The sequence below is a fragment of the Macaca nemestrina genome, chromosome 4 (genome assembly GCF_043159975.1).
Source record: "Macaca nemestrina isolate mMacNem1 chromosome 4, mMacNem.hap1, whole genome shotgun sequence".
Classification (NCBI taxonomy): Eukaryota; Metazoa; Chordata; class Mammalia; order Primates; family Cercopithecidae; genus Macaca; species Macaca nemestrina.
The window spans coordinates 168,659,619-168,685,296 of record NC_092128.1 but is presented as its reverse complement, the minus strand read 5'-3'; the positions used below and the strand labels follow the sequence as shown (position 1 = coordinate 168,685,296).

The following is a 25,678-nucleotide window of genomic DNA, read 5'->3' as shown; positions in this document are numbered from 1 at the left end:
ATATCTTTATGCCTTCATATATGTTTATAAAATCAACTGAATATATAGATATATGTATACACATATATAATATGGAAAAGGAAAAAAAAATAAGTGGAAAAGTATTATCTTAAAGAGAAGACAGCCTATAACAGAGGTCGAATTTTCTTTTTAAAACTATTTGCAAGTAATTTACTAATGCCTTGAAAGGTAAAGTACTGCTGACTAATTTAAAGTCTTCATTTTATCAGAAACACAGGAATATAAGCTGCTTTGCATAATAAACTGGCACTACAGGGTAATTTTAAAAAAAAGGAAGCCATAACAAACCAAACCTTTACTTTTGGGTTGAGGTATACCTTTTCAGTTTTTTAAATCTCTGACAGGAAAAACAGAGATCATTTTATAATTTTTGTAACAGCTGGTTTATTAGAATTAAATTCCTCTCTCAAAATAATTTAAATTCTTGGTCTGACATGAATAATCTGTACAGAAAATCCTTACAATTGGCTTGAGTTAATAAGCCAGATTTAAACCTGGATCTCCTCCTTCAGCACTGCTCTTTTTGCCAGTCAACTTCTTACTGTCCTTTGCTTGCAAATATATAAATAACCTGATACTCTTAGTTTAGTAATTTATTAATATAAATTTATTTGATATGAACATTTTAGCTCTGCTTGATTAGATGAAACAGGCACACATGCTTTAGCTGAGAAATTCCATTTTCTGGTTCTATGTAAAGCAACATCTAAAGCAGCAGAGAGGGGAAACAGTTATATTTTCAAAAATAGTTAAGCCAGACTGTTTCCTGGAGATACTTCATTTATTTTTCATTTTCAGATACTACTGGCTATTTTTGGTAGGGCTACACATTAATACTGACCAGTTTAGCTTTCCTGACTGTTAACAAACTATTCCACAATGAACCTGCCTTCACGCTGCAGACATTGTGGAGATCCTTTAACATACACATATTCTAAAATATATGCTCAAAGTAAAAAGATCCAAATTCACAAGAGTATGAAATATTTATAAAAAAATCATGCATCAGACTGTACAGTCTAGAAATAAAAGAAGATTCAAATTCGGTAATAAAGGTAAGAGCTATACTTGCTCTAAACATTTTAAGAAAGACTTTGGAGTCCCAGAATGTCCTGGGGCTCAATTATCCTTTTCCGTTTGCAGAGAAGCAGTGGCCAGAGCTACTGCTGTGACTGGCTGGGCAATTCCATGGAGCTGCATCTTTGCAAGTTTCTTCTGTTCACATTCTGTGACCAAACGGTTCAACTCTGCTGCACTGTATCCAATAAGAGTCTTCAAGTCACAGACAAACTTGTACACAAATCTCTTGCCTTGAACTTTACAAATCATGTCCCCATCATAATAATACCTTTAAAAAGAGAAAAATTAGAGACTTCATAAAAAATAAATGAGACTTAGAATAATTTAGACTATTCCATAAGCAGAAGCCTAGTAGAGTACTGCATCCACCACAATAGCAATTAATACTGAAGTTATATAGAATATTTAATGCTACTATCAAATGAAACACATCCAAACATCATTTACTATTTCAATGCTCAGTACTCCAAAACTCTATAAACTTTCAAAACGTATTTTCAACAATTAGGATAAAACATTGATTTAAAAGTAATTATTAAACAAAACAAAAAACCTTTAGAGCAGTAGAAGAGCCTAAGAACAAGAGCTTTGGAGTCAGAGCCGAGATTCAAAACCTAACATTTCTGGACCACAGGAGTCATATTTTCTCAAAGCTTCTATTCCTCATTTATGAAGTGAGGTGAACAGTGCTTACACCCTCATATCACTGTTGAGGATTAGAGGGATAATCTTTGTAAAGTGCTTAGTATACAATGACTGGCACATAGCCCTCTACAAAATAGAAGCTATGTTAATAAAAATCGGTAATATGAAAGAACGAATATATTCCACTTCTTTTCTGTCTTGTAAAGAATCCTATATGATGAAGTCATGTCTTCATCTTTATTATTTCACTATGTAAATGCTTTCCAAATTTCAGATAAATTATCCAAGCCCAACAGGGAGCTTTAAGTCTAAGGAAAAGGTCTAAACGAAATAGAGGATACAGAAAAACAGGAAAAGGGCATTGTAAAGAGACAATATTTCTAAATGTACACAAGCAGAGTTCCAGCAGTCATTCTAGAAATCTGGTTTACTGCTGCATTCTATAGAGATGCAAACGGAGTTGGATTTATGTTTCCTTTGGAAAACAGACTTTATTTAAACAAACACTATGTACTGCTAATTCCAACAACAGGAAAAAGAGGCAAGTCAAGCTCTTTCCAGGACTGGCAGAATGCAAAGCCCTTATTTTAAAATTGCACTGCCCACTGACAAAGGGCTACTACAAAAGAAACAACTATTTGCAAAAGTACCGCTGATATAAACTATCACATTTAGCAGGATAAAAGTCACTTGGCTTACTCAAGAGTCTATTAATGAAAGGACTGACCTATATACAGGAAACTCTCATCTTTCCCTAATTCCAGAATAGTTAAAGGAAAATAGTTATGTTTGATTTCCCAGTAAGAGATATAACACATTGCGCAGTCTTGTAGTTTCCATTTATGTCAGTTACATTAGTATAGAATTTGGATCTCAGCTCACAAACCAACAATTCCTTGCCATCCAGTTAAAAATGCTGTAGGCGTTTCAATTGCTTTAAAACATTTCTACGTTAATATATAAGACTATACGTGGGGAAAAAAGGAAAATGGAAAAGGTTTTATAATTCTAGGAGGAATATATATTATATGATTATGCCAGTTCTAGGAGTTGGCATTATATTTCTTGGTAAGAGGTGATAAAAAAGAATATACACACACAAATTTGAATTTTACTGAATACTTCCTTTGATCTAGCACATGCATCACACAACTGTATACAGTAGCACTTATTCCACTTGTTCCCTCCCTAAAATGAAGAAAGTAGAAAGATACACAATACCTGTATTTCACGGATATGATTTCTTTTCTTCCCTTTTTTTGAACTTGTATTTTTTAAAAACTTTTTAATTGCAAATATATCACACAAAAGGACACAGAAGTGAACAGTTCAGTGACTTATTACAAAGTGAACATTCATTCCCCTGTTAAGTATCACTCAAGAAACAACACTGTCAGCATCTAGAATCCCCTTTATGTCCCCTCCCAATCATTCCCCAAATCCTGGCTCTAAAAGGTAAACACAAGCCTGCACCATGACAGTAATTTCATTGCTTTTTCTTTATATTTTTATCTCCCAAACATGCAACCCTAAATACTGCAATTTAATTTTCCTGTTTTTTGAACTTTACTGAATAAATGTAATACAGAATTTGGTCTTTTGGGTCTGGATTCTGTCACTGAACATTATGTTTGTGAGGTTCACTGGTCTTCGTTTGTAGCAGGAGCTCAGTTTTCGAGAATGCAAGGTATTCTTGTATGAATATACCATAAATGATTTCTTCTCTACTGTTGATAGATATCTGGTTGTTTCTGGGATTTGGATGTTACAAATAATCTGCTATGAACATGTGTATGGGCATACAAGTACACTTCTGTTTGATATATATCGAACAGTTGCTTAGGGGAGCAACTGTTACAATTTGCATTCCTATCAAAAGGGTAGAAGCATTCCCATTGCTCCATATCCTCAACAGCACTTAGTTCTGGCAATCTTTCAAATTGTAGCCACTCTAGGGGGTGTGTTGTACCATTTAATTATGGTTTTCAATTGCATTACTCTGAATACTAATGAGGCTGTACACCTTTGCATATATTCATTGGCCATTTGGATAATCTCTAGCCTGAGGTGTCTATTCAAGTCTCTTGCCCATTAAAAAACTGATTCGTAAGAATTGGTTAGATATTCTACATACTTCTGTAAGACATGTGTGGCTCTCTTAATAAGGCTTTCAACGACCAAAAGTTCCTAATTGAAATATAGTCCAATTTATTGATCTTTCCCTTTATAATCAGTCCTTTTGATTCTGCATAAATGTCTCCCTACCACCACAAGTTATGAAAGTATTTCTACATCCTTTTCTATTTTACTTTTTACAGGTAGAGCTACAAGCTACATGGAATTGATTTTTGACAGGTAGAGCTACAAGCTACATGGAATTGATTTTTGGTACGGCGTAAGGAAGAGGTCAACTTTTACTTTTCTCCCAAGACGGATAGTAAATTATCCCCGCACTGATGATTGAAAAGAAGATCGTTTCCTCATATGTTTTCTCCCCACTGCCATTTCTTTAAATCAAATGCTTATGTATTCCTGGTTCTATTTTGGCTCCCTATTCTACTGTATGGCCTATTTGTCTTGAGCAAATAGCATAACTGTCTTATTACTGTAACTTTAGAGTCAGTCTCAATATCCTGTGGGACAAGTCTTTCCACTTTGCTAATCTTCAGGTGTCCTGACTACTGACTACCATGGTACTTTATAGTCCCATGTAAATTTTACAATTATCTTTTCAAGTTCTATGAAAAAACTTAGTTTGATTTGAAAAATCAAAATTACTGCTGTAATTTTGAGGGGTCTTGTATGTATACAATCTGCATCAACTCTCAAAAATGGCAGCTTTAGTTCTGATTATACACAAAGAATCTTTAGACAGTTGGCAATGTGTTTGAGACTGAATGATAAATAAGCATATTGAAAACTAAACATTTTAGTTATGAACTCTGAGAAACAACAGGTCATTCAGGAAAAGAAGAAGAATAACGGTCAACTATGTAATAATAGTTACATGGCCATAATACTCTAACAATGATACTCGCTGAACCAAAATTTCTATATAATCATATTGGGATATTGAGATGAGGGGATAGAAAGGGGAAGGGGGAGTGTGTGTGTGAGCTAAATTATAATCTTTCAGTGTGAAAATGGCCAAGTGAAACAAGAAGCAGTAAAAGCATGCTATTTAGAAAAACTTGTAAATTGCAGAACTACTATACTATATTCAATCCCCCCAAAAATCAGACATAATTCTGTGATATTCTTATATATCCTCCTTCTCAGATACTTAAATGTACCTGCTGAATTTCCATCACTGTAGTAGGCATAATTTCTGATAGTAATTTCTGTCGGAAAACTTTATACTACTTACGGAGTTTGTATCAATGTAAAGATTGGATATCCAGATTTAGGCAGATTGTATAGAAAACGGGTCAATATTTTGCATGTAATTGTAAAAACAGAGGACAGTTTCTGCTTACTCATTAAAAATTAACAATTCACCTATGCAAATAATAAAAATCTCAAAAATCAAACTTTTTTTGACAGTATTATATGCTTTCAAATCAGATAAAAACAATCTTAGAGTAATTTTGTAAAAAAAACCGTACCTCAAAATTAAGATCTTTTTAAAAAGGTTTTTTAATTTGTAAAGAAAACATGAACAAGTTTTTAATATCATTACGTAACAATGCTTACATCTAGAAGCAGCAGCTATTTTTTAGAAAGGCATGATAACAGAAAAAACAGTAATAAAGGCTTACCTTAATGCACGACTGAGTTTCTCATAGTTCATTGTAGGCTTATTTTTACGCTGTCCCCATTTTTGTGCAACCAGTTCAGGCTGATTTAGCTTAAATTCACCTTCATCACCAACCCAAGAAATACAGTCTCGAGCATCCTTATCAGTAAGAAGTTCTAGCAAAAACTGCCATAGTTGGATTTGGCCATTGTTTCCTAAATTGATAAGAGGAACAAAGCATTGGCTATAGTGTTATAGATTAGTCCAAGGCAAAGGCAACAAACTGGTTCTTTGGTTCAAATCTCAGCCATGGCAAAAACAATTTTTGTTTTTCTAGAAATGCTGTCTAAATACTACCAGAGCAATAGTCCAAATTCACATTTTTCATACAGTGAAATAAAACAAAATATACCTAATTAGATAGATATATTTTACAAATACAAGAAAATACAAAAATACCTGTTCTGTTCCCAGGTGAGCTTCTATCTTCTCCTGAAATCCTCGGTGCTCTTTGCACTTTGGCTGCCTTCGCACTACTATTTATAACTTTAATGGTAGTAGGTGTAGCAGATTGCACTGATGCTGGAATAATTTGCACAGCTGCAAAGACAAGGGGGAAAAAAAATTACTGAAAGACATTATCAGTTTAACTAATGCCCTATGAATTACCCCAAGAAAGTACTTCACTACAAAAAGCCTCAAGCCACAATTTCAAACAAAATAACAAAAAAGGTCAGATGGTACAGTATAATGCTTGCATTACAGTTTGTGCATCTTAGTAAGAGCTAGTATTCTTGTTTGGAAATAACTCAGTGATGCACACACATTAGACAGAGTATTTTAACATGTTTGTTTTTAAAACATTTGTTCATAAAAACAGTTTGTCAAATATTGTAGAAAATGTGGACAAATAAGAATTCATACCACCACTTTGAGACTCTGGCAGTATCTGGAGTAAGGTTGAAAGGATTTTAGAAACCCTATGACATGAACATCTCACACATGTTCTTACAAATATTCACTCAATGATGTTCACAGCATTTAAAAAATACTATACAGCAATGAAAATGAAACAGCTACAAGTATCAACATGGGTAATTTTCAAATGATAAAGTTATAAAAGAATATGTACAATGTATTTTACAGAAAATGCTTAAACATGTGCAAAACAATGCTATACAGTGTTTATGGTTACATAGGTGGTAAAAATATAAAATAGTAATAAACAAAATTCAAGATAGTCAATTCTCTGGTAAGAGAGAGGAAAATGAAATCTACAACAGGTAAACTTGGTATATAAAATTTTATTTCTTATATGTACACAGGTGTTACACTTTTTGTGTATCTCAGATTCTTCATTAAAAATTTTAGCCGGTTGGGATGATCTTGTGACGTGTGTGTTCGTATCTCAGGTAAAACATGGCTAAAAGCTATGGTGTAAGGGGAAAAGAAAGATGTCTGCTGAAAAGGGAAAAAAATAATGCCCCAAAGAGCTCAGCAGGCTTAAAAGGATTCTCAAACTAGACAGTAATGTTTTAACGAAAAATGTTTAAGAGATAGCAACTGTGGTGTACCGAAACCCAAACATGCTAAGAGAAAATGCAATGTGAGGTAAAAGTTGGAAAATATGACATGAAAATGGAGACTGATACTAAGAGAAACAAAAAGACTCTTCTAGACCAGCATGCATAGTACCCAATATGGATGAACCAAAGGTAAAGAATAAAGCTGAATGCAAAGTGAGAGAAAAGAAAAAGGGGAAAAGCCAAACAAAAGTAGTGAAGGCGGCGAAGGGTTTGGCCTGGTAGACTCTTAAAACCTTGGAAAATGCCACATGGGACTGATGATCAATTAGAATGTATACAAATGTATACTTTTGATTGCAACTCTCACCAAATGAAAACTATTCATTTTCCTATTTTAACTTGCCTTTTTTCTTCATTTCAAACCCAGTGTAACTCCTCAAGTTTGTTTTGGACACTTGAATATTTTCTTTGCTGTATCCAAGCTATACTGATATTTTAATTGGATGCCACCCAATATCCAGTTATTATCAGGCATGAAAGTTCTGTCAGGTATGAATGTGGTTAGAATTGTTCTTACAACTTGGTAATTAACAGTCAGTAAAGATGAAACAAATGATGTCCTAACAAATTTTAGTGAACCCAGATACAAAGCAAGCTGTTATGTTAATCGCATCATTTAAAAACACGACATGAGTGGATCTTATAAAGTACTTGTGTTGAGCTCTCATTCCACAGAACAAAAGATATTTCGTGTGTGGGGAAAAAAATTTTTTAAATAATTTTCCTTTTTACTACCTTGCAGTATCAAATAAACATTTCTTCAATAAAAGGGCAAATATAGATACGAATACTCACGTTGATCAATTGTAACTATTTCATTCATCTGTTGTTCTTGACTTGCCAATACATCTGAAAAAAAACACAATTTAAAAAAATTTAAAACCAAAAACCCCGATCCAATAAAACCCAACTTAATAAACATGATTCTTTTAAAAAAGAACTCCACAATTAAAACCAAAACACTGAACTGAAACTTACTGGCATAAAAACATTAAAAATATTTGATAGTCACTTGAAAAGATACCTTTAAGAGAAGTAACACAGGGAAAAGCTCCAATGTCTTTTAGTGTTCAGTAAAGTTCTGCAGAGAACTATGGTTTTCTAAATGTAAATATTTGTATCAAAATCTGTATAAAACCATGTAAAAATATGGAAATCTTCAAGATCATATCAAAGATAAAATATACACCAAAATGAAATTATTTAGATATGGATCTCCACCAAAAAGGCCTCCTTCACATTATCTGTTGTAACATCCGCTTTTGACTAAAGCTGCTTAAGCTTTTTAATGCTTCTACTTAAAGATAGCAAATTTTCAATACAATTGTAGCGGTCCTAAATGTCTCAATTAAAGTAAATAATTTCACATCTAAAAATATAGCTCCCCAAATAAAAATATTATAAAAGGTCCTAAGATAAGCCTTTACAGAACCATTCATTACTTATCTGTTGCTATTACCCACTTAAATGTTATTCTTTACCTCTCAAAGAACTGCACATCCCAGTCTCTTATTACTTCAGCCTACTTCGTGCCCATCATAAATTGCATGCCTCTCTCTTAAAAATGAAACTATACCCTCCAGCAATCATTCTGGGTACTGAGGCCTGGGCTCCCAAGAAGACTCTGCTAAGGGTGCCTTGCCAGGACCCAGTTCCAGACACGCAGAGCTGGAAAAGGTTGGGCAAGTAAAAACAGGTCTGAATCCTACCAGATGGGAGCTTTGAGGGTCTGAAGACTGAGGACTTAAAACAATTATATGGGACTGGCTTCAAACAGATCTGGATTCAGTTCTCAGCTCTTACTGACTATATGACTTTGGTAAAATTACCAACCTCTTTCAACATTAACTTCCTCATGTTTAAATTAGACACCTATACTTATCGCCTCATGAGGTTATTGTGAGGATTACAGAAACATGTTTTTAAGAAGCACAGTGCACAAAACAATTACTTTTCAGTCAACTGACAACCTCACTGTTTTATCCAGACTCCTAGTTCTGAGCATTCTCCTCCAGAACTGTGTCTCTCTTGGAAAAAAAAAAAAAAAAAAAAATACATACCTTATGTTTGTAGTAAATTTTCCTCAGAATTTTATAAAAGTTCCTCAAAGAGGAACCATTTCATTTGAAGACTAAAGGAATTAGCCTCAAAAGAGGCAAACGAAAGCGTCACCATCCCACAGCACAGGCGTAATCAACTTGTAAAATCACCTTCTACGTCCTAATTCTCAGATTGGAGTTTGGTTTGTTTCCTGGAAGCTCTTAAGACAGAAGGCAGACCACAGGGGGAAAAAAAAAGCTTTTGAAAGACTGGTCCAAGACCAATCTCTTCAGAGTACAGGCACCCTGAATATCATATTCCTCCCTGAAACTCCCAAATCCTTGCTAGGCATAAAGGAAGCAGTCTTGAGAGGCAAAGCCCTGGGGGATATGGAGCCATTTTATGAAGAAACATTAGACACTACAGGAATAAAACAATTATTTTTCCTAAAGAAAACCCTCAGCAAACTGAGAACTTCCTATGCCTTTGGTGACAGAAGACAGAGATTCACACCGAGAAGGACATCATGGAACTGGTAGTACTGGAACATTTCCTAATTATCTCCCATGTATAGTAGGACGTGGATGAAGTTTCAGCAGAGCGGGGACTGCAGGCAGGTGGCCGCTCAGCTGAATAATCTAATACAAATATCTGAAGAAGGAGCTCTACCTCTTCAGTACCGCCGCTTCTTGAGAGATCACTGAGGATGGATAATAGAGGCTGGGTTCTGTCCCAGAATCAGTGCCTTTCACAGAGAGGCTGCAGACTTCTCTCTACAGAAGGGACCAGATTACTGCATTGTGCTCAAAAAACCCTGTTCTGAGAAGTGAGACTTGTGAATTCTAGAAAGTCTGTTAGAAATACCCTTACACATCATCCTGCCCATCTCTCAATTCTGAACTGAGCACTACATTTCCAAGTCAGACAGGAATTCCCTGCCCAGGCTAAGTGAAGAACCATGGCTGGATCACCAAGAAATTCTGTGAGACGCTCATCTAGGCTGTGGGACTTTGTTGCTTTAAAAGACAAAGCAACGGTTCCAGAGCAGAGCTTTTCTGAGGAAGACTCATTCAACTGCATGGAAATGCAAAGATATACAAGACACCTTTGACTTCTGTTCTAGGAAAAACCTGTGAATGAACTTTAAAGTTTGAGATGCAATAAGAGAAGCAGAAAGAGACAGCCACAACGAAGAGCTGACCTGGGAGAGAATGGAAAAAACGTGGATTTGGGAAAAATGAAACTATCATCTATGCACTATCCTTGTTGTGTTCTTGAGATTTCTTACAAGAAAGTGTTTCAATAAACATGACTCACATGTTTCACAATTCAGAATTTACCTTATTCATTTCAAAACCTCTGCAGGGAAGGAAATCTGTGAAACCAAGGACAAAGCTTCAACCAAGACATTCAACTTATTTATCTAGTAAGAACAGACACTGGAAATAAATGCTGCAAATACAATGAATATACTAAGTCTTTTAGTATCATAGATACTTAAAAAAAAAAATCTGAGCGAATCTTTACAAGAATAAAATTATAAACAATGAGGAAATGCCTCTCTCCAGAGCTCACTTCTTATTCACCAGCAGAGAAAGCACTTTCAATTCCTGACCTCAAGTGATCCACCCCGCCCCAGACTCCCAAAGTGCTGGGGTGACAGGAGTGAGCCACTGCACCCGGCCAGAGAAAGCACCTTGAGTGAAAACTGCAAGCATTGAATTAAGGTGGAAAATCCCTCCACCAGAGCTCTTCCGTTATTGGGTATATAATAGAACAAAATGCTATCAGTAACATTTTCATCCATAACTGATACAAAAGCAAAGTCAGAGTTTGTTGTATTCATGTGTTCTGAAAAATATGTGGGTCCGGCTAGCATTTCTGATATGCAAAACTGTCAAGGAATGGGTTGCTTGATTCAGTGTCTTAACAGTCACTGAAATATAAGATGGATTAATATTCAAGCAAAAATAATTTATTTGTGCCTTGTTTTCTTGGACAGCCAAGTAGTTTCCAAATTTCTCTCTCTGTTTTTTTTCCAACTGAGACTCTTGCTCTGTCACCCATGCTGGAGTGTCGTGGTGCGCTCTCAGCTCACTGCAACCTGTGCCTTTCAGGTTTAGGCTATCCTCTCGCCTCAACCTCCCAAGTAGGTGGGACTACAGGCACACAGCAACTTGCCCAGCTATTTTTCTGTATTTTTAGTGGATATAGGGTTTCACCATGTTGGCCAGGCTGGTCTTGAACTTCTAACCTCAAGTGATCTGCCTGTCTCATCTTCCAAAGTGCTGGTCCAATTTCTTTATATGGTCACTGAATCATATTAATGTCTGAGGCCTTGTAAGTTGTAAGTGGAAAAACTTATAACCGGTGGCTTCCAATTCAAAAAGGTGGTTGCATACACTTCCTTCCCTCTTAAGACTCTATTCAGTTAATTGTAAAGACTTGAACAAAGATTTAATCTCATGAATAATGAAGAGAATGGGAAGGAAGCCACCTGCAAACAAATGATCTCTTCAGTTTCTAGATGAGCAGTAAATGTAAGAGCTGATCAAACCGAAGGCAACAAATAGAATATATGAAGAGGGCCAAGTGTAGGGCACAGCACCTGATTTAAGAACTTGGATTCTAATGTTAGCCTGGGCTTGTATCCTGGCTCTACCACTTCCTAGCTGTGACTTTGTGGGGCTCTCAAAGCCTCACTTTCCTATCTAAAAAATAAGCAAAGTAATGATTTGTGGTATTACTATAGGAATTAAATGAGATAACATATAGAGCTTTCAGCATAGCATTATACAGTAAATAAATGTTAATTATTACTGCTTATTACTTATTATCAATAAACAAGATGAAAACAAAGTTGTAAGGAAATAAAATTCAGCTTAAATTACAATGTAAAGAAATAACTGTAATTTCATACATTTTCGGAGAAGTTCCAGATGACTCCAGAGAATTTCTCCCCGAGGCACCCGCTGAAAAAAATCTTCTTGGTTGAGACTACATAATTCTCTCCCCGAAATGTTGAGTGTGGTGAGGTCTATATCGGTCATGCTGAATTCCTTCATTACCCAAACCACCCAATGCAGGACTTGGTCTGTGGACCACTGTATGGGATCTAGAAAGAAAAATATTAACTTTAGCCTAGTTCCATTTTAGATACTGTGTAAATTTACAGTTAACTTGTTAATACACACACATACACACAGATGTTTTCTTTCCCTAAGTATGTGAGGTAAACTTATTATATGAAGCAACAAACAAAAACAAAAATTTATGCTGTAATTTTCTCCTCAGCTCCTTTTCAATTTTGTAATCTAAATTTCTGATGGAGTCACTTGGTTCAACCTCAGTTGGAACTGTATCAAGAAAAACAAAATGCAAAATTGCTCTCCAGTGGGTCAAATGAAAGAATAAAATATGAGATTATTCTGTAGAGAATAAAGTAAATTATCCAAGTTTAAAAAAATTTGCAGTTGCATTGAAAAAAAAATCAAAAGGGGATTCTCTATTCTCCAAAATATGAACCATATCCTTTTTCCTCCCTTTTCCTTCCTGTAAAAAGCTGGCTGCTCCTGCATTTACCCTTATGATGCATTTCCAATAAATAAACATGGTAATTGCCTGTTTTACTCAGCTGTCCCCTCACAACACACTAAGAAATACAATAAATGTGTCCTGTAAAAACCATTATATCTTTAGAACCTAACAGTGCCTTGCTCATACACTTGTTTAATCTTAAAGAGTATATCCAAATAATTTCCTTTTCCCTATGATTTTTTACTAATTGAATTCATAAATTAAAAAATATGGCCAATATCCATAACTATTACATTGCTGTATCACCTGCACCTAACAGAACATTCTATCTGTGTAAGTTTAATACATATTAGCTAAATTGGTTTTGGTTCTGGTACTCCCGCTTCAAGAAGATGATTTATTCAAATAATATTGCTTATATACCCAATAAATAAATGCTATTCAATAAGAAAAGTAGAAAAAAAAATAACATTTAGGTATTGAGGGCAAATTATAGTGAAAATAAATCAAACATAAGAATTTTATAAAAGTTATTCAAAGAGGCAAAGTGCTATTGAAACTGAAACTATTCCATTTGAGACTAAAGGAACAGAGGTGCCCTAGCTTCAAAGAATACAGGATTAATAGCCATAGAATATATATTTTTAAATTTTTCCACAAAGAAGTTAAGGGAGGATTCTAGGAAGATGATGGCAAAGTTTTTTAATTTTTCTGAATGTACACATAAACATTAAAAACGTGACTAGAGGACAAAACCAAAAACCCACAAACATTTACATAAAACCAGGTGACAAGATATCTTCATGGACTTCAAGATACAAGAGAGTAAAGACAAAGCAGTAAGGGTTATAAGACCTCCATGGTCTTAGCTTGTGTGCAGGAGAAAGCAAAGGGAAGCAAGAGAAATGTGACCCACTCTGATCACAGGAAAGCCTGAGCACAGCCAAGAAGCATGCATTGAAAGTACAACAGGACAAGCTGAAAGCAACGCTAAAAAGCAGTTTTGCCCAATCCAATAGCCGCAGTCTGTGTTAAGATTTAAAGTGCTGAAGCAATGTAGCACCTGGGTGTTTTTCAAACTGAGCCAAGAACCACTTCCAGGAGAATGGCCCACAATAAGGAGAAACTGGCAGAGTAGAACTAGAAGTGAGCAGCAGAGGGACGCCAAGGAAAAGGAAAGAGAAGGAGAAGGCCCAGGTAAAAGTCAACAAGAACTGAAAAAGAAAGTTCCCTTATCTGTGAATACTATACTAATGGAAAACAACAGAAGCAGAGTTAAATTAGAAAAGCTATCCTGAATCACACCTCTTTTAAAAGAAAAAGAAAGATAATTTTACATAAAAATTTAAGAATAAAAAAAACTCAGGGAAAAATATAATTTGTCTGATTTGTTTTCTCAAGTATCAGGACTTCTAGTTTAACATAACTAATTGGCCATCCATGTTCTGCCTCTTTTCTCTCAGACTCTAGTGAAACAACAGTAAAGGAATTTTTTAAGGATGTAAAATCATAGGAACATGAGTACAAAGCGACAGGCATGGATGAGAGATTTAATCTAATGTTTTGAAGACAATAAACAGAGTGGTAATCGATTTGGCAGAGGTGGGGAAACTATGACCTAAAATGTTTGCCAAGGAGGATACCAGTAAGAAGTGAGAGAATTCCCGCTCGCAGAACCCTGTTCACCGGTTCAAGTCATGGTGGTTCTGAGTAGCAACGGAGGCTTAAAGCTGAAAATGAGGAGACTGATTTAAAGTAGATGGTGTGGTTAGAACCTTCAGGGTCTTTCATTTGGGGCGCCAGTTAAATGGGCGTACCCCACACATGTGGACACCGGGAAAACATTTATTAATATACGGGGAGAGACATGAAATGAACAGACACCAAGAGAACAATTCTCAGTAATAAAACCCTATAAACTGAAGAGTGAGACCGTCTCTACGTCTTCTCTGCTCCACTTCCTTTTCCAGTTCCAGAACGCAGCATTCACATACACACCGATCCCAAATGCTCACCCCATCTTCTGCTGACAGGTATCTGCAAAAAGATCTATAAATACTGATACGTTTGAAAAGAACTCCTTTGCCTTTTTTTTGAGACCATCTTGCTTTGCCACCCAGGCTGGCATACAGTGGTGCCGTCACAGCTCTCTATAGCCTCAGACTCCAGCGCTCAAGCAATTCTCCCAACTGAGCCTCCCAGGATATTGGTGTATGCCACTACACCCAGCTCTTTTTTTTTTTTTTTTTTTTTTGTGGAGACAGTCTGGCTATAGCCCAGGCTGGTCTCAAACTCTTGGCCTCAAGAAACCCTCCTACCTCAGCCTCTCAATGTGCTGGGATTACAGGCATGAGCCACCACACCTGGCCTGAAATTCTTTTAATGAAAGAGTCAATGCCTCATTTTATCAGCATATAGTTATCAAATCCTTCAGAACTTCACATTAATTAGCTTTAAAGTTATTTACTCTTATTTTTTTTTTCGAGATGGAGTCTCACTGTGTTGCCCAGGCTAGAGTGCAGTGGTGCAATTTCAGCTCACTGCAACCTCTGCCTCCCAGGTTCAAGAGATTCTCATGCCTCAGCCTCCCAAGTAGCTGGGATTACAGGCATGCGCCACCACGCCCAGCTAATTTTTATATTTTGAGTAGAAACAGGGTTTCACCATGTTGGCCAGGCTGGTCTCAAACTCCTGGCCTCAAGTGACCCACCCGCCTCAGCCTCCCAAAGTGCTGGGATTACAGGCGTGAACCACCACACCCGGCCTGAAGTGATTAATTCTTAAATGTGAAAAGATGGGCAAAAATAATTAGATATTTGAGAGAGGTTAAAAACACCACAAACAAAAACCACAAGAAAAGCAGAATCCACGAGAAACAGAAATACTGCAGTAAAGCTTTTTAAAAGTTAAAACTATAATCAATATACTCAAAGAAGTAGGAGAAAACATGACATTGGCAATATAAGATCAGAATGCTACAGAAAGGCACAAACAAAAACGAAGAGCCCTTGTAAATTAAAAATCAGATAGGTTATATTATAAAGACAAGAAAATCTGGCAGAAAGTAGTGCAGATAGGAAAGACGAAAAATAAACAAGAAAAAAGATGCAGCAGATCAACTCAAGAGATTCAACAGGAGTTCCGAAAAAAGAACACAGAAGTATTTATCAAAAGAATGCAGTAAGAACATCCAGAACTAAAGGTGACAATTATCAAGATCAGGGCTGTCCAACAGAAATATAATGCAGACCATTATGTAATTTTTAATTTTCTAATAGTTACATTTAAAAAGTTGGTGAAATACATTTTTTTTTCATTAAACTCACTATTTATTTATTTATTTTTATTATACTTTAAATTCTAGGGTACATGTGCATAACGTGCAGGTTTGTTACATATGTATACTTGTGCCATGTTGGCGTGCTGCACCCATCAACTCGTCAGCAATAATGAATTTATTTTAACTTAATGTTCCAAATGTTATTTCAACCAGTAATCAATATAAAAAATTTAAAAAGATTTTACATTCTTTCTTTTAATGGGTATTTTACATTCATAACACATCTTAATTTTGACCAGGGACACTTCAAGTGCTCACACGTGATGAGTGGCTACAGTCCTGGGCAGTAGAGGGACAGACTGAAATTCTACACTAGCTGTCTGGTTCCGTAGCTCTCTTTCAGTTCCATGGGTAAGCTCTATCATTTATTGTGTATCTTTTAGGTTTGGTTTAAAGAAAGAAAAAAATGTCTTAGGGAAAACAGCAGTTCTATAACACAGCCTTTCTGTCATCAGCACTGCTCCCCAGGTACAACCTTGTCTCTAAAAATAAAAAATAAAAAAAGGACAAAAAACCCGACAATACTGTTTCATTTACAAATACACTGAGGTCCCCACCAACTCTTGGATGATCAATAGTATTTATTTGTTACCCCAGCATTCTTCCTCATCCGCCCCCACTTCTAAGATGTCTATTTCTTATAATACTGTTTTGTCTCACCAACTCTAGTTACTTTTGTCTAAATTTAAGAATGATCCTCTGATCATCACATTTAAGAGATATAGTGAGCATTCTTTGACTTTCTCGGCAGCATCTGAGAGTCTTGACCATCCAAACTCTCCCCTCAATTTCAGTGACACTATACATATAAGTTCTTTCTTTCTTTCTGTCTCTTCAGTTATTTCTTGTCTCCCTTTTCTCCAACCCTAAATGTTTATAGGGTCTAGGATATATGCTTTAGTTGTGTGTTCTTTTCCATTCCTTGCTCTCCATCAGGGACTACGTAGACTTTTATAGCTTCAAATACAAATTCAATGTGAATGAGTCTCATATAACATCTTTGTCTCCAGCCCAAATCTTATATAACTGAAACCATTTTCTGGCTACCTGCAGCTGAATATAAACTTTCACCTCAAAATCAAGTGCTATCCACCTTCTCTTGAAAAAAGCATTTCCTATACCAGACTTCTCTACTTCCCCAGCTGGGCTATTGAAGGCATGCTCTTTCTAGTGCACCATCTTAATTAAGCCCAGCATTTAACATGGTGCCTGGCATATAGTAGTGTTCATTAAACATGCAATGATGATGGAACCAATTTTTATCAAGATTATTACTGTTTTAGTCACCAAGATGAAGCTTGAGAAGTTAGATCAATACTTGTATCTTCTCTCTCTACTCTCATAAAATCTGTCAATCTGCTCAGTCCTATTACTGTTTTCATCTACTTTTTCCTTTCTACTCCCAAAGAAATCACCTATCATCTAGCCACAATTATAATATGCTCCTGTTTTCCCTTCACTCAGTCTCTACCTGTTCCAACTGACACCATATACCATCACCATATTCATTTTCCAATTATTTTCATCAATCAAAACAGTTCTGTAATGCTACAGAGTAACTCCTTAACCACTCAATTTTCTCACTACTCACGCATACCCCCAGGTCTAAGCTTTGCACATAACACTTCCTGTCTTAAATGTCTTTCTCTGCCCAATAGTATCTTATTTATAATAAACCTTATTTATAATAAACCCTTTTCACCTTTCCCTCAGGGCAACTAGGATCCCTTTGAGATTCCAATAGCATGCTGCTTCTATAAGAGTTACTGACAGTTTAAAAACATGTTACCTTTTACAGCAATTATCACTTTTCATCTACTCTCTCTTCAACTACACTCTCAACACCCTAAGAGCAGAATTTTTTAGACTTCTTTGTACTTCCAGCACGCAGGACTGAATTTGTCCACCATATGAGCTTAAATGTATATTACAATTAAAAAAGAGAGATAAGAAAATCAACATTCATTCTAATAACTCTACATGTAAAATAGATTATAACTTACCCTAGTGTCTTCTATGTCAAGCTTAATTCCTACTGTTCTACCCAATATAGAATTACGTATTTCATTACCATAGGGTATCCCAAGGCGTTCTTGTTCTTTCCTATAGCCTTCCAGTGCAGCAGCCCATCTTGTCACTTGTTCTGAAGTTTCATCTGAAATGGTTGTGATGTGTTTTGTGCCATCAAGAGTTATCACTTGAGCTTCTTCAACAAGATGTGCTTCTGATTCAGCATGGTGGGCATCTGGATCAATAACAACCTCAACAGTGTCCGCAGGTTTAACAATTTCAAGGATGTTTAACTTTGGTTCAATTCCTTAACAGTGGATAAAAAAAATTATGAATCTAAATGAAAACACAGAAGTCACCAAAACATAATTTAGGGTATATGTTCCAAAATGGTAGAGAAAAACTACATCGAATAAAGCAAATGTAGTAAAAGTTAACATTTGGGGAATCTGGGTGAAGAATATTCAAGAATTCTTCTACTAGTCTTGCAACTTTTCTATAAGTTTAAAATAATTTTATAAAACATAAGACACACACAAACCCTACCTATAAACATCATTAGAAAAAAAGTACCTGTTCATACCACAATAAAATAAATAAAAATAAAAATTACCAATATGAAACAAAATAAAAATTAGACTATGCAGAGTATAAACAAGCAGCTACCTATCCTTGGAATTTCAAAAAATCCTTCTAAACAAATTAAAATTATTTACTGACTCAGTTTTTGTTTTTAAAGGACAAAGTAGATGTATTAAAAACGATGCCAAATTTGCTAAATTAAATTTACCATTAAATTCTAATTTTCATTTTAAATTAGATGAAGAAAAACCCAAATCCTGAATATTTTAAGCTCCTAGTATAAAGGTGTTAAGAATTGTAATTCCTATGGAAAAGATAAAGATAAATAGTTTATTAATACAAAGGTTCCTCAACTATCCAGAATCAAAACACTGAAACCTGTTTCAGAAATTATAATTAATTATGCCATAAAAGCAGTTATTTCAGTATGTGTGCAGTACTCTCTATAAGACATACTATTATTTATCTGTTCAAAATGGAATTAGCCCTTTATGAAATAACCTCAGACTAAAATGACAGCTCTAAGACACTATCATATTATATAATTGCTTCTGTTCCTTACTGAATCTATTACAATCTATATCAAAATTCAATCAAAGTACAGTTTAAAGAAAAAGCACAACTCAACTTTGATCTTCTGTGAAAACCAGTATTGCAAGAAACTACTACTATCATTCTCAGGTGGTATAAACAGAATCACTTCTCAAATACACATGATAAAAATAATCAGAATCAAAAGTATTTTTTCTTAAAATCTATTTCCTAATCCTTCATCTAAATTTCACACGTTTATGGCTTTAAGTAAACTCTTCTTAAACACACTTGCATCAATAGGTCACTAGGCTTTTGAAGATAAAAACTACTAATTTATTTCCTGTTCCCAATAATCAATCCTGAGGAAATTAAGGATCAGAAGTACGTACCTACCATTTACAGAGTCTGAAGAAAAACGTGGTTTGTGAAACGTTAATTGTGAACAATATATGTTAGAGATGACATTATTCTAAATTTTAAAAAGCTAAAATTCAACCTACCAAAAATAGTTTCCTAATTTTCTTTTCTAACTTGGGTATTTATACAAGTTTAGTAAAATACTGTAATGAATAAGGCTGACTGGATGATTCTATTACAAATTCTCTCTATGCTAAACTGTACAGACTGGATTTCCTTGCAGCTAGGGTTCCAGGTGTGATTTAGGCTTTAGAATCACTGGTATAAGCCTTCTATTTGGAAATGAGCTGAGGGGGCAAGCAGGCAGATCAGGGGTCCCCAAAACCCAGGCCACAGACCACACAACAGGAGATGACTGGCAGGCAAGTGAATGAAGCTTCATCTGTATTTACAGCTGCTCCCTATCGCTCACATTACCGCTTGAGCTCCACTTCTTGTCAGATCACTGGCAGCATTAGATTCTCACAGCAGCGCAAACCCTATTGTGAGCTGCACATGTGAAGTATCTAGGTTGCATGCTCCTTATGAGAATTTAACGCCTGACACTCTGTCACCGTCTCCCATCACCTCCAGAGGAAACTGTCTAGTTGCAGGGAAACAAGCTCAAGGCTCCCACTGATTCTACATCATGGTGAGTTGTATAATTGTATCATTATATACTACAATGTAGTAATAATAGACACAAAGCACACGATAAATGTAATGCGCTCGAATTCCCCTGCCCCAATCCATGGAAAAATTGTCTTCTGTGAAACTGGTCCCTGGTGCCAAAAAAGGTTGGGGACCATTGAGGCATATGCCATCTATTTTGTTTATTGATTGACTGACTGACTGAGACAGAGTTTTGCTCTTGTTGCCCAGGAGGGAGTGTAGTGACACAATCTCTGCTCACTGCAACCTCCACTTCCTAGGTTCAAGTGATTTTCCTGTCTTAGCCTCCCAAATAGCTAGGAGTATAGGCACGTGCCACCACGCCCAGCTTATTTTGTATTTTTAGTAGAGATGGGGTTTCACCACATTGGCCAGGCTGTTCTCAAACTCCTGCCCTCAAATGATCCACCCACCTTGGCCTCCCAAAGTGGTAGGATTACAGGCGTGCACCCCCGCAGCCAGCAGACATCCTATTTTTTTTACTAGTGTGGATTACTGTAAAGGCAACATGGTTTAAGTGACAGCCACCATGGTGTTGTATTTTCCAGATGTTGTATTTTCCAGGTGTTGTATTTTCCAGATCATGGCAGGGCAGCAGCTTCCTTAGCAGTCCAGCTCTGCAGTGTGGCTGAGGTACTCTTAGGAAGTCAGCTGGAACCTGCTGACTTCCAACACGCTCTGTGAATCTGCTATTTACTACCATATCATATATCCTTTTAGGATTAAACTAGGTAGAATGTGGTACACTCTCTGTTTCACCCTGTCAAATACAACTACGAAACCCAAAGCAGGAATATTTGGCTGTCATATCAAGTAATTCAGACAACCATCTAAAACACTTATAAATTATATCAGAAAAACATGAGCTAAAATTTTAAATAACTATCATGAAAAGTAACTTACCTTGGTAAGAAATTACCTGTACACTAAGCTGTACAGTTCCATCTGTTTTTACTCCTTGGTCAAATAAACTTCGTTCTGGATCCAGCTAACCATGGATAAAATGAGTAAGATTATTTTAGTGCAATCATTAGATTAAGTCCCTTGCCTTTGGTTTAGAATAAATGGATGTACCAAAAAGAACTTAATTACTGAACATACTAATTAAATTATAAGAACATATTATCTAGCTTGTCATATTTAATTCTTTGCCAAAATTTAAAATATTTTCACTACTGAGGAAGTAATTCAGGACAGCATACCACCAAATTTGTCATGTCAGTTTTCTCTATCTCTGGAGTCTAGTTTGGGATTTTAAATAATTCCAAAAGTCAATTATTCATTTTGAAATGTATTTAAAGTACACTATACCTGTCATGAATAAGAGTGTTTAATTAGTGGTGATAATTTATCTAAATATATTAACATATTCTTGCCATATCTGCCTTGTAACAAGCGCTACATATTGAAGATAAGGGTTTACTCTAAATCTCTCATCATAAAGTTAATAAAATTAAAGCACTTATGACCTTACTACCTAACCTAGCTATAAATATCTTGAATCCTAATTCTGTATCATTTCAGTATTAGTGTTTTTTCCTTCATATATCCTTAAAATGAATGTATTTCACACGATGGCAAATTGATGTTAATTCTGACTTCAGACACTTTCTGTAATCAGTTTATAGACAGGCTTCCGTTATAATCATCTCGCATAATTTATAACTGTGTCTGCATGTCATATAGCTGCAGGTCTACTCTCAATCCCAATAATTAACCTGATGGTGTCGTCATGGCACAAACATATGACAAATGACTATGAATCTAACTTGAACAGGGGATAAAACAAACTGTGTAGGGCTGGGCGTGGTGGCTCACACTTGTAATCCCAGCACTTTGGGAGTCCAAGGCAGGTGGATCACCTGAGGTCTGAAGTTCAAGACCAGCCTGGGCAACATGGTAAAACCCTGTCTATACACAAATACAAAAATTAGCCAGGAGTGGTGGTGCACGCCTGTAATCCCAGCTACTTGGGAGGCTGAAGCATGAGAATCGCTTGGACACGGGAGGTGGAGGTTGCAGTGAGTGCCACTGCACTCTGCCTGGGTGATAGAGCGAGACTCCATCTCAAAAAAAAAAAAAAAAAAAAGACTGTGTCATCTTGTAGACAGATTAAATATGACAGTTACATCCATTAATATACATTTCATTAAAAATTGTCTTAAGGTCAAGTTTTTTCTCCTTGTCTGGTGGACGCTGGTATTATCCACTAGAAGCTATGGCAAATGTAACTCTGAAAGTATAAGCGCTCAGGTACTGAACATATTAGCAAGTTCACTAAAAGCCAGAATAAGGACAAAACTCAAGCCTGGTATTTGATCTTGTGTTAACATTCTTCAAAAAAGTGCAACTTAGCCATTGTTCCCTCAGCTTTCAAGTCAGCCCACATCTGAAAATATAAGAGCATTACCATAAGCAGCAAGACTTCTGATTCAAATGTATGTATGCATTGACATGAAGAACAGAAGTGGTGGTCCTCATATCCTTTTTAAGGAGGAAAGGGGGACAAGGAGTAACGTAAAATGCCCTTAGATCCAAAGCTAGCCCTGAATTCTACGACAATATGAATTATAAATATTACCATTTATCCAACTAATATTTACTGAGAATCTGGAAGAGTCTGGGTAATCTGCAGGCCATACTTTCATTTTGGATAGGTCAAGTATTAAAAAGAAAGCAATAAATGTTACAGCTGAAAGACAACTAAGAGATTAAGTCCAGATTCCCCTTTACTTTACATATGAGCAAACCAGGCAAAGTCCAGTGACACTGAGTTATATTCACTATAAACCTTTAAAAAAGTTTTTTGTTTTTTTGCCTCAAACAAGTGAAGAGAGTTCTGGAATCACAGAGGTCTGGGTTCAAATTCCAGTATACCCCTTTGTAGCCACACACTGGGCACATTATTTAACCTCTTTAAATCTGTTTCTACATCTGCAGAATGTGACTAGTAATATGCTGATTTCAAAGACTGATGTGAAGATTACATGAGCGAATTAGAGTGTTTTGGAAGTATTTTTTTCACTCAATGCACCTTGCCCACATAGCTCAAGTTCACCAGTTTTTAATAGCTACCTCAAATTCTATTCTATGGAACTAACATATCAAATCTCATTTTTGGAACATTTGAGGTGTTTTCAGTTTTTGCAAAGCCATGAACATCTTCATGCATATACCTTTACCCACCCACGTGAGCATTTCTGCAGGAATAATTTGCTGAAGTGGAACTGTTAGCTATTTCACATTTAACATTAACAGATATTCAACGGGAAGTAGTCTTCCAAAAAGACTAAGTTAATTCATCCTGTCATTAAGAGAAAAATACTTTAAATCCTAAAATTGTAACATTACTAGACCTTCCCACATTCCCTAGTTTTGGAGCACTCTATCATCCCTACCCACCACCAATTACTAGATTTATATTGAAATGAAAAGATTAAAGTATGGTTAAAAGGCAAATAAAATGCACAAATTTTGTTAAAACATTTCAACTTACTGTACAACAGTATTTTATTAAAAATAGTAGCAGCATATGATGATTTGAATTTTTAAAAAACTAACACAAAAGTTCTGTAATATAAGGAATACCCATATCACAAGGCAGGCAGGGGAAAGAGTAAAGAACGATCCAAAAGATGACACAATATACATTAATCTAAGTTAATAATAAATATATAAATAATATATATTTATTATTATATATTATAAATATATATTATATTAACATATAATGTATATTTATATATATATTTATAAACATATATGTTTTTATATAATATATAAATATGTAAAATTTTATATATAATTAATACATAATATAAAATCTTATATATAAAAAATATAAAAATATTTATATATAAACATTTATATATATATAATGTATAAATACATATATAAATAAATAAAAATAGTATAAAACTCAGCCAGGTGCGCTGGCTCACACCTATAATCCCAGCACTTTGGGAGGCCAAGGCGGACGGATCACTTGAGGTCAGGAGTTCAAGACCAGCCTGGCCAACATGGCAAAACCCCCTGTTTTGCCTAAAAATACAAAAATTAGCCAGGTGTGGAGGCATTGGCCTGTAGTCCCAGCTACTCGGGAGGCTGAGGCAGGAGAATGGTATGAACCTGGGAGGTGGAGGTTGCAGTGACCTGAAATCGCACCAGTGCACTAAAGCCTGGGTGACAGAATGAGGCTCCATTTCAAAAAAAAGAAAAAAGAAAAAGTATAAAACTCTAGTATGTATTTAATCATATGTTTAAGAAAGGTCATGGAAAACTGTATGGGCAATTCTATTTTTTTTTATACATAAAAGTACTATACTTTTATACATAAAAGTACTACCTATCTTGAAAACATACTGCAAAATATGACTCGGAATATGTTTCAGACATAACATATTATACTACTACCATGAGTAAATCCTTTTACAATAAATTCCAGGACCTATCAGTTAACATTTAAATTCTTATCCAAAACCTACTGTCAGAGAAAATAAAGGTAAAAGGGAAATGTGGAAATCATTTAGTTAAATGATACATTTGAGAAGTTAGAAGCTGGCTAGAAATATACTTCAGTTTCAAAAGTCAATGTGCTCCCTACTATTACTACTTATATTTAAGCTTTGATTCTTATTTATTTAAACTTCTCATTTTATATTTGTGAAAAGTAAAAAACAAATGTTTCATTTGTTTTAGTACTAAATTTTTAAAATATAATTTTAAATGGAGAAAATTTTGCTTGAAAACCTTATTTCTAAACACTTAAATTTTACAGTAATACCAATCAAATCTTACAGAGATAAAGTCTAAAGCTATAAAGAAAAGGCTAACAAAAAAATATTCCTATGCAGACTAAAATGTTGCAATACAAATTTACAAAAATAAAAATTACCTGGATATCTTGCAGGCAAATTTCATGAGCATCCAAAGAACACTGTAGTCTTGGTTCTAGCAGTTTCTTTAAATTGCCTATTGGTTCATTGATGTCTATGGCCTGGCTTACACATTCAGCTGGCGCGTAGGTTTGTTCTACAATGCTAAATGTTAAAGATGTAAGTGCTAACAGTTACATTTTTTAGCCTGGATTTCAAAGTAACAATATGCTAAAAACATAATCCCAAACTAAAACACATTTCTGGTCTTTGAAAAGTCATTTCTACATAGATGCTGTGGTAGGCTCACCCCCAACTAGTATTGCCAAAATGAACACTGAATTTCATAAAGAAATGCTAGCTTGAAATTTAAAGCATCCTTGTAAATATGCCTGATTATGTATGTACATACATGTGTATGTGTACACATATAAATATTGCACATACATTATGTTTGCATTTGCATTATATTTTCAAGTTATTTTGAAGAATTTTAGACCCAGAAAGGAAGACACATTGTCTCCTCAAAATCTGTATGCCATCTCTACTAGTCAATTTCCCTTCCCCACATAAATAAAAATATAAAGATATAAAAATAGAATAAATTAAAGACTTTCCCTTTAAT

At 35.3% G+C, this 25,678-nt stretch overlaps 1 protein-coding gene and 1 pseudogene across 6 annotated transcripts in view; one reads left to right on the top strand and one right to left on the bottom strand.

Moving 5' to 3' along the window:
- Positions 1-221: 221 nt before the first annotated feature.
- LOC105472808 (GA binding protein transcription factor subunit alpha) overlaps positions 222-25,678 on the bottom strand; it is a 35,282-nt gene continuing 9,825 nt past the window's right edge. For all 6 annotated transcript variants that reach the window (XM_011726346.3, XM_011726345.3, XM_011726348.3 and 3 more), the window contains 8 exons: positions 25,074-25,218; positions 21,083-21,167; positions 18,057-18,302; positions 12,029-12,223; positions 7,864-7,917; positions 5,942-6,082; positions 5,505-5,697; positions 222-1,369 (listed from right to left, as the gene is read on the bottom strand). In XM_011726346.3, coding sequence (XP_011724648.1) covers positions 1,141-1,369; positions 5,505-5,697; positions 5,942-6,082; positions 7,864-7,917; positions 12,029-12,223; positions 18,057-18,302; positions 21,083-21,167; positions 25,074-25,218 — 1,288 coding nt within the window. In that variant the 3' untranslated portion in view covers positions 222-1,140. The remainder of the gene's footprint in view (positions 1,370-5,504; positions 5,698-5,941; positions 6,083-7,863; positions 7,918-12,028; positions 12,224-18,056; positions 18,303-21,082; positions 21,168-25,073; positions 25,219-25,678) is intronic.
- Positions 6,937-7,376, top strand: LOC105472924 (protein LLP homolog pseudogene; annotated as a pseudogene).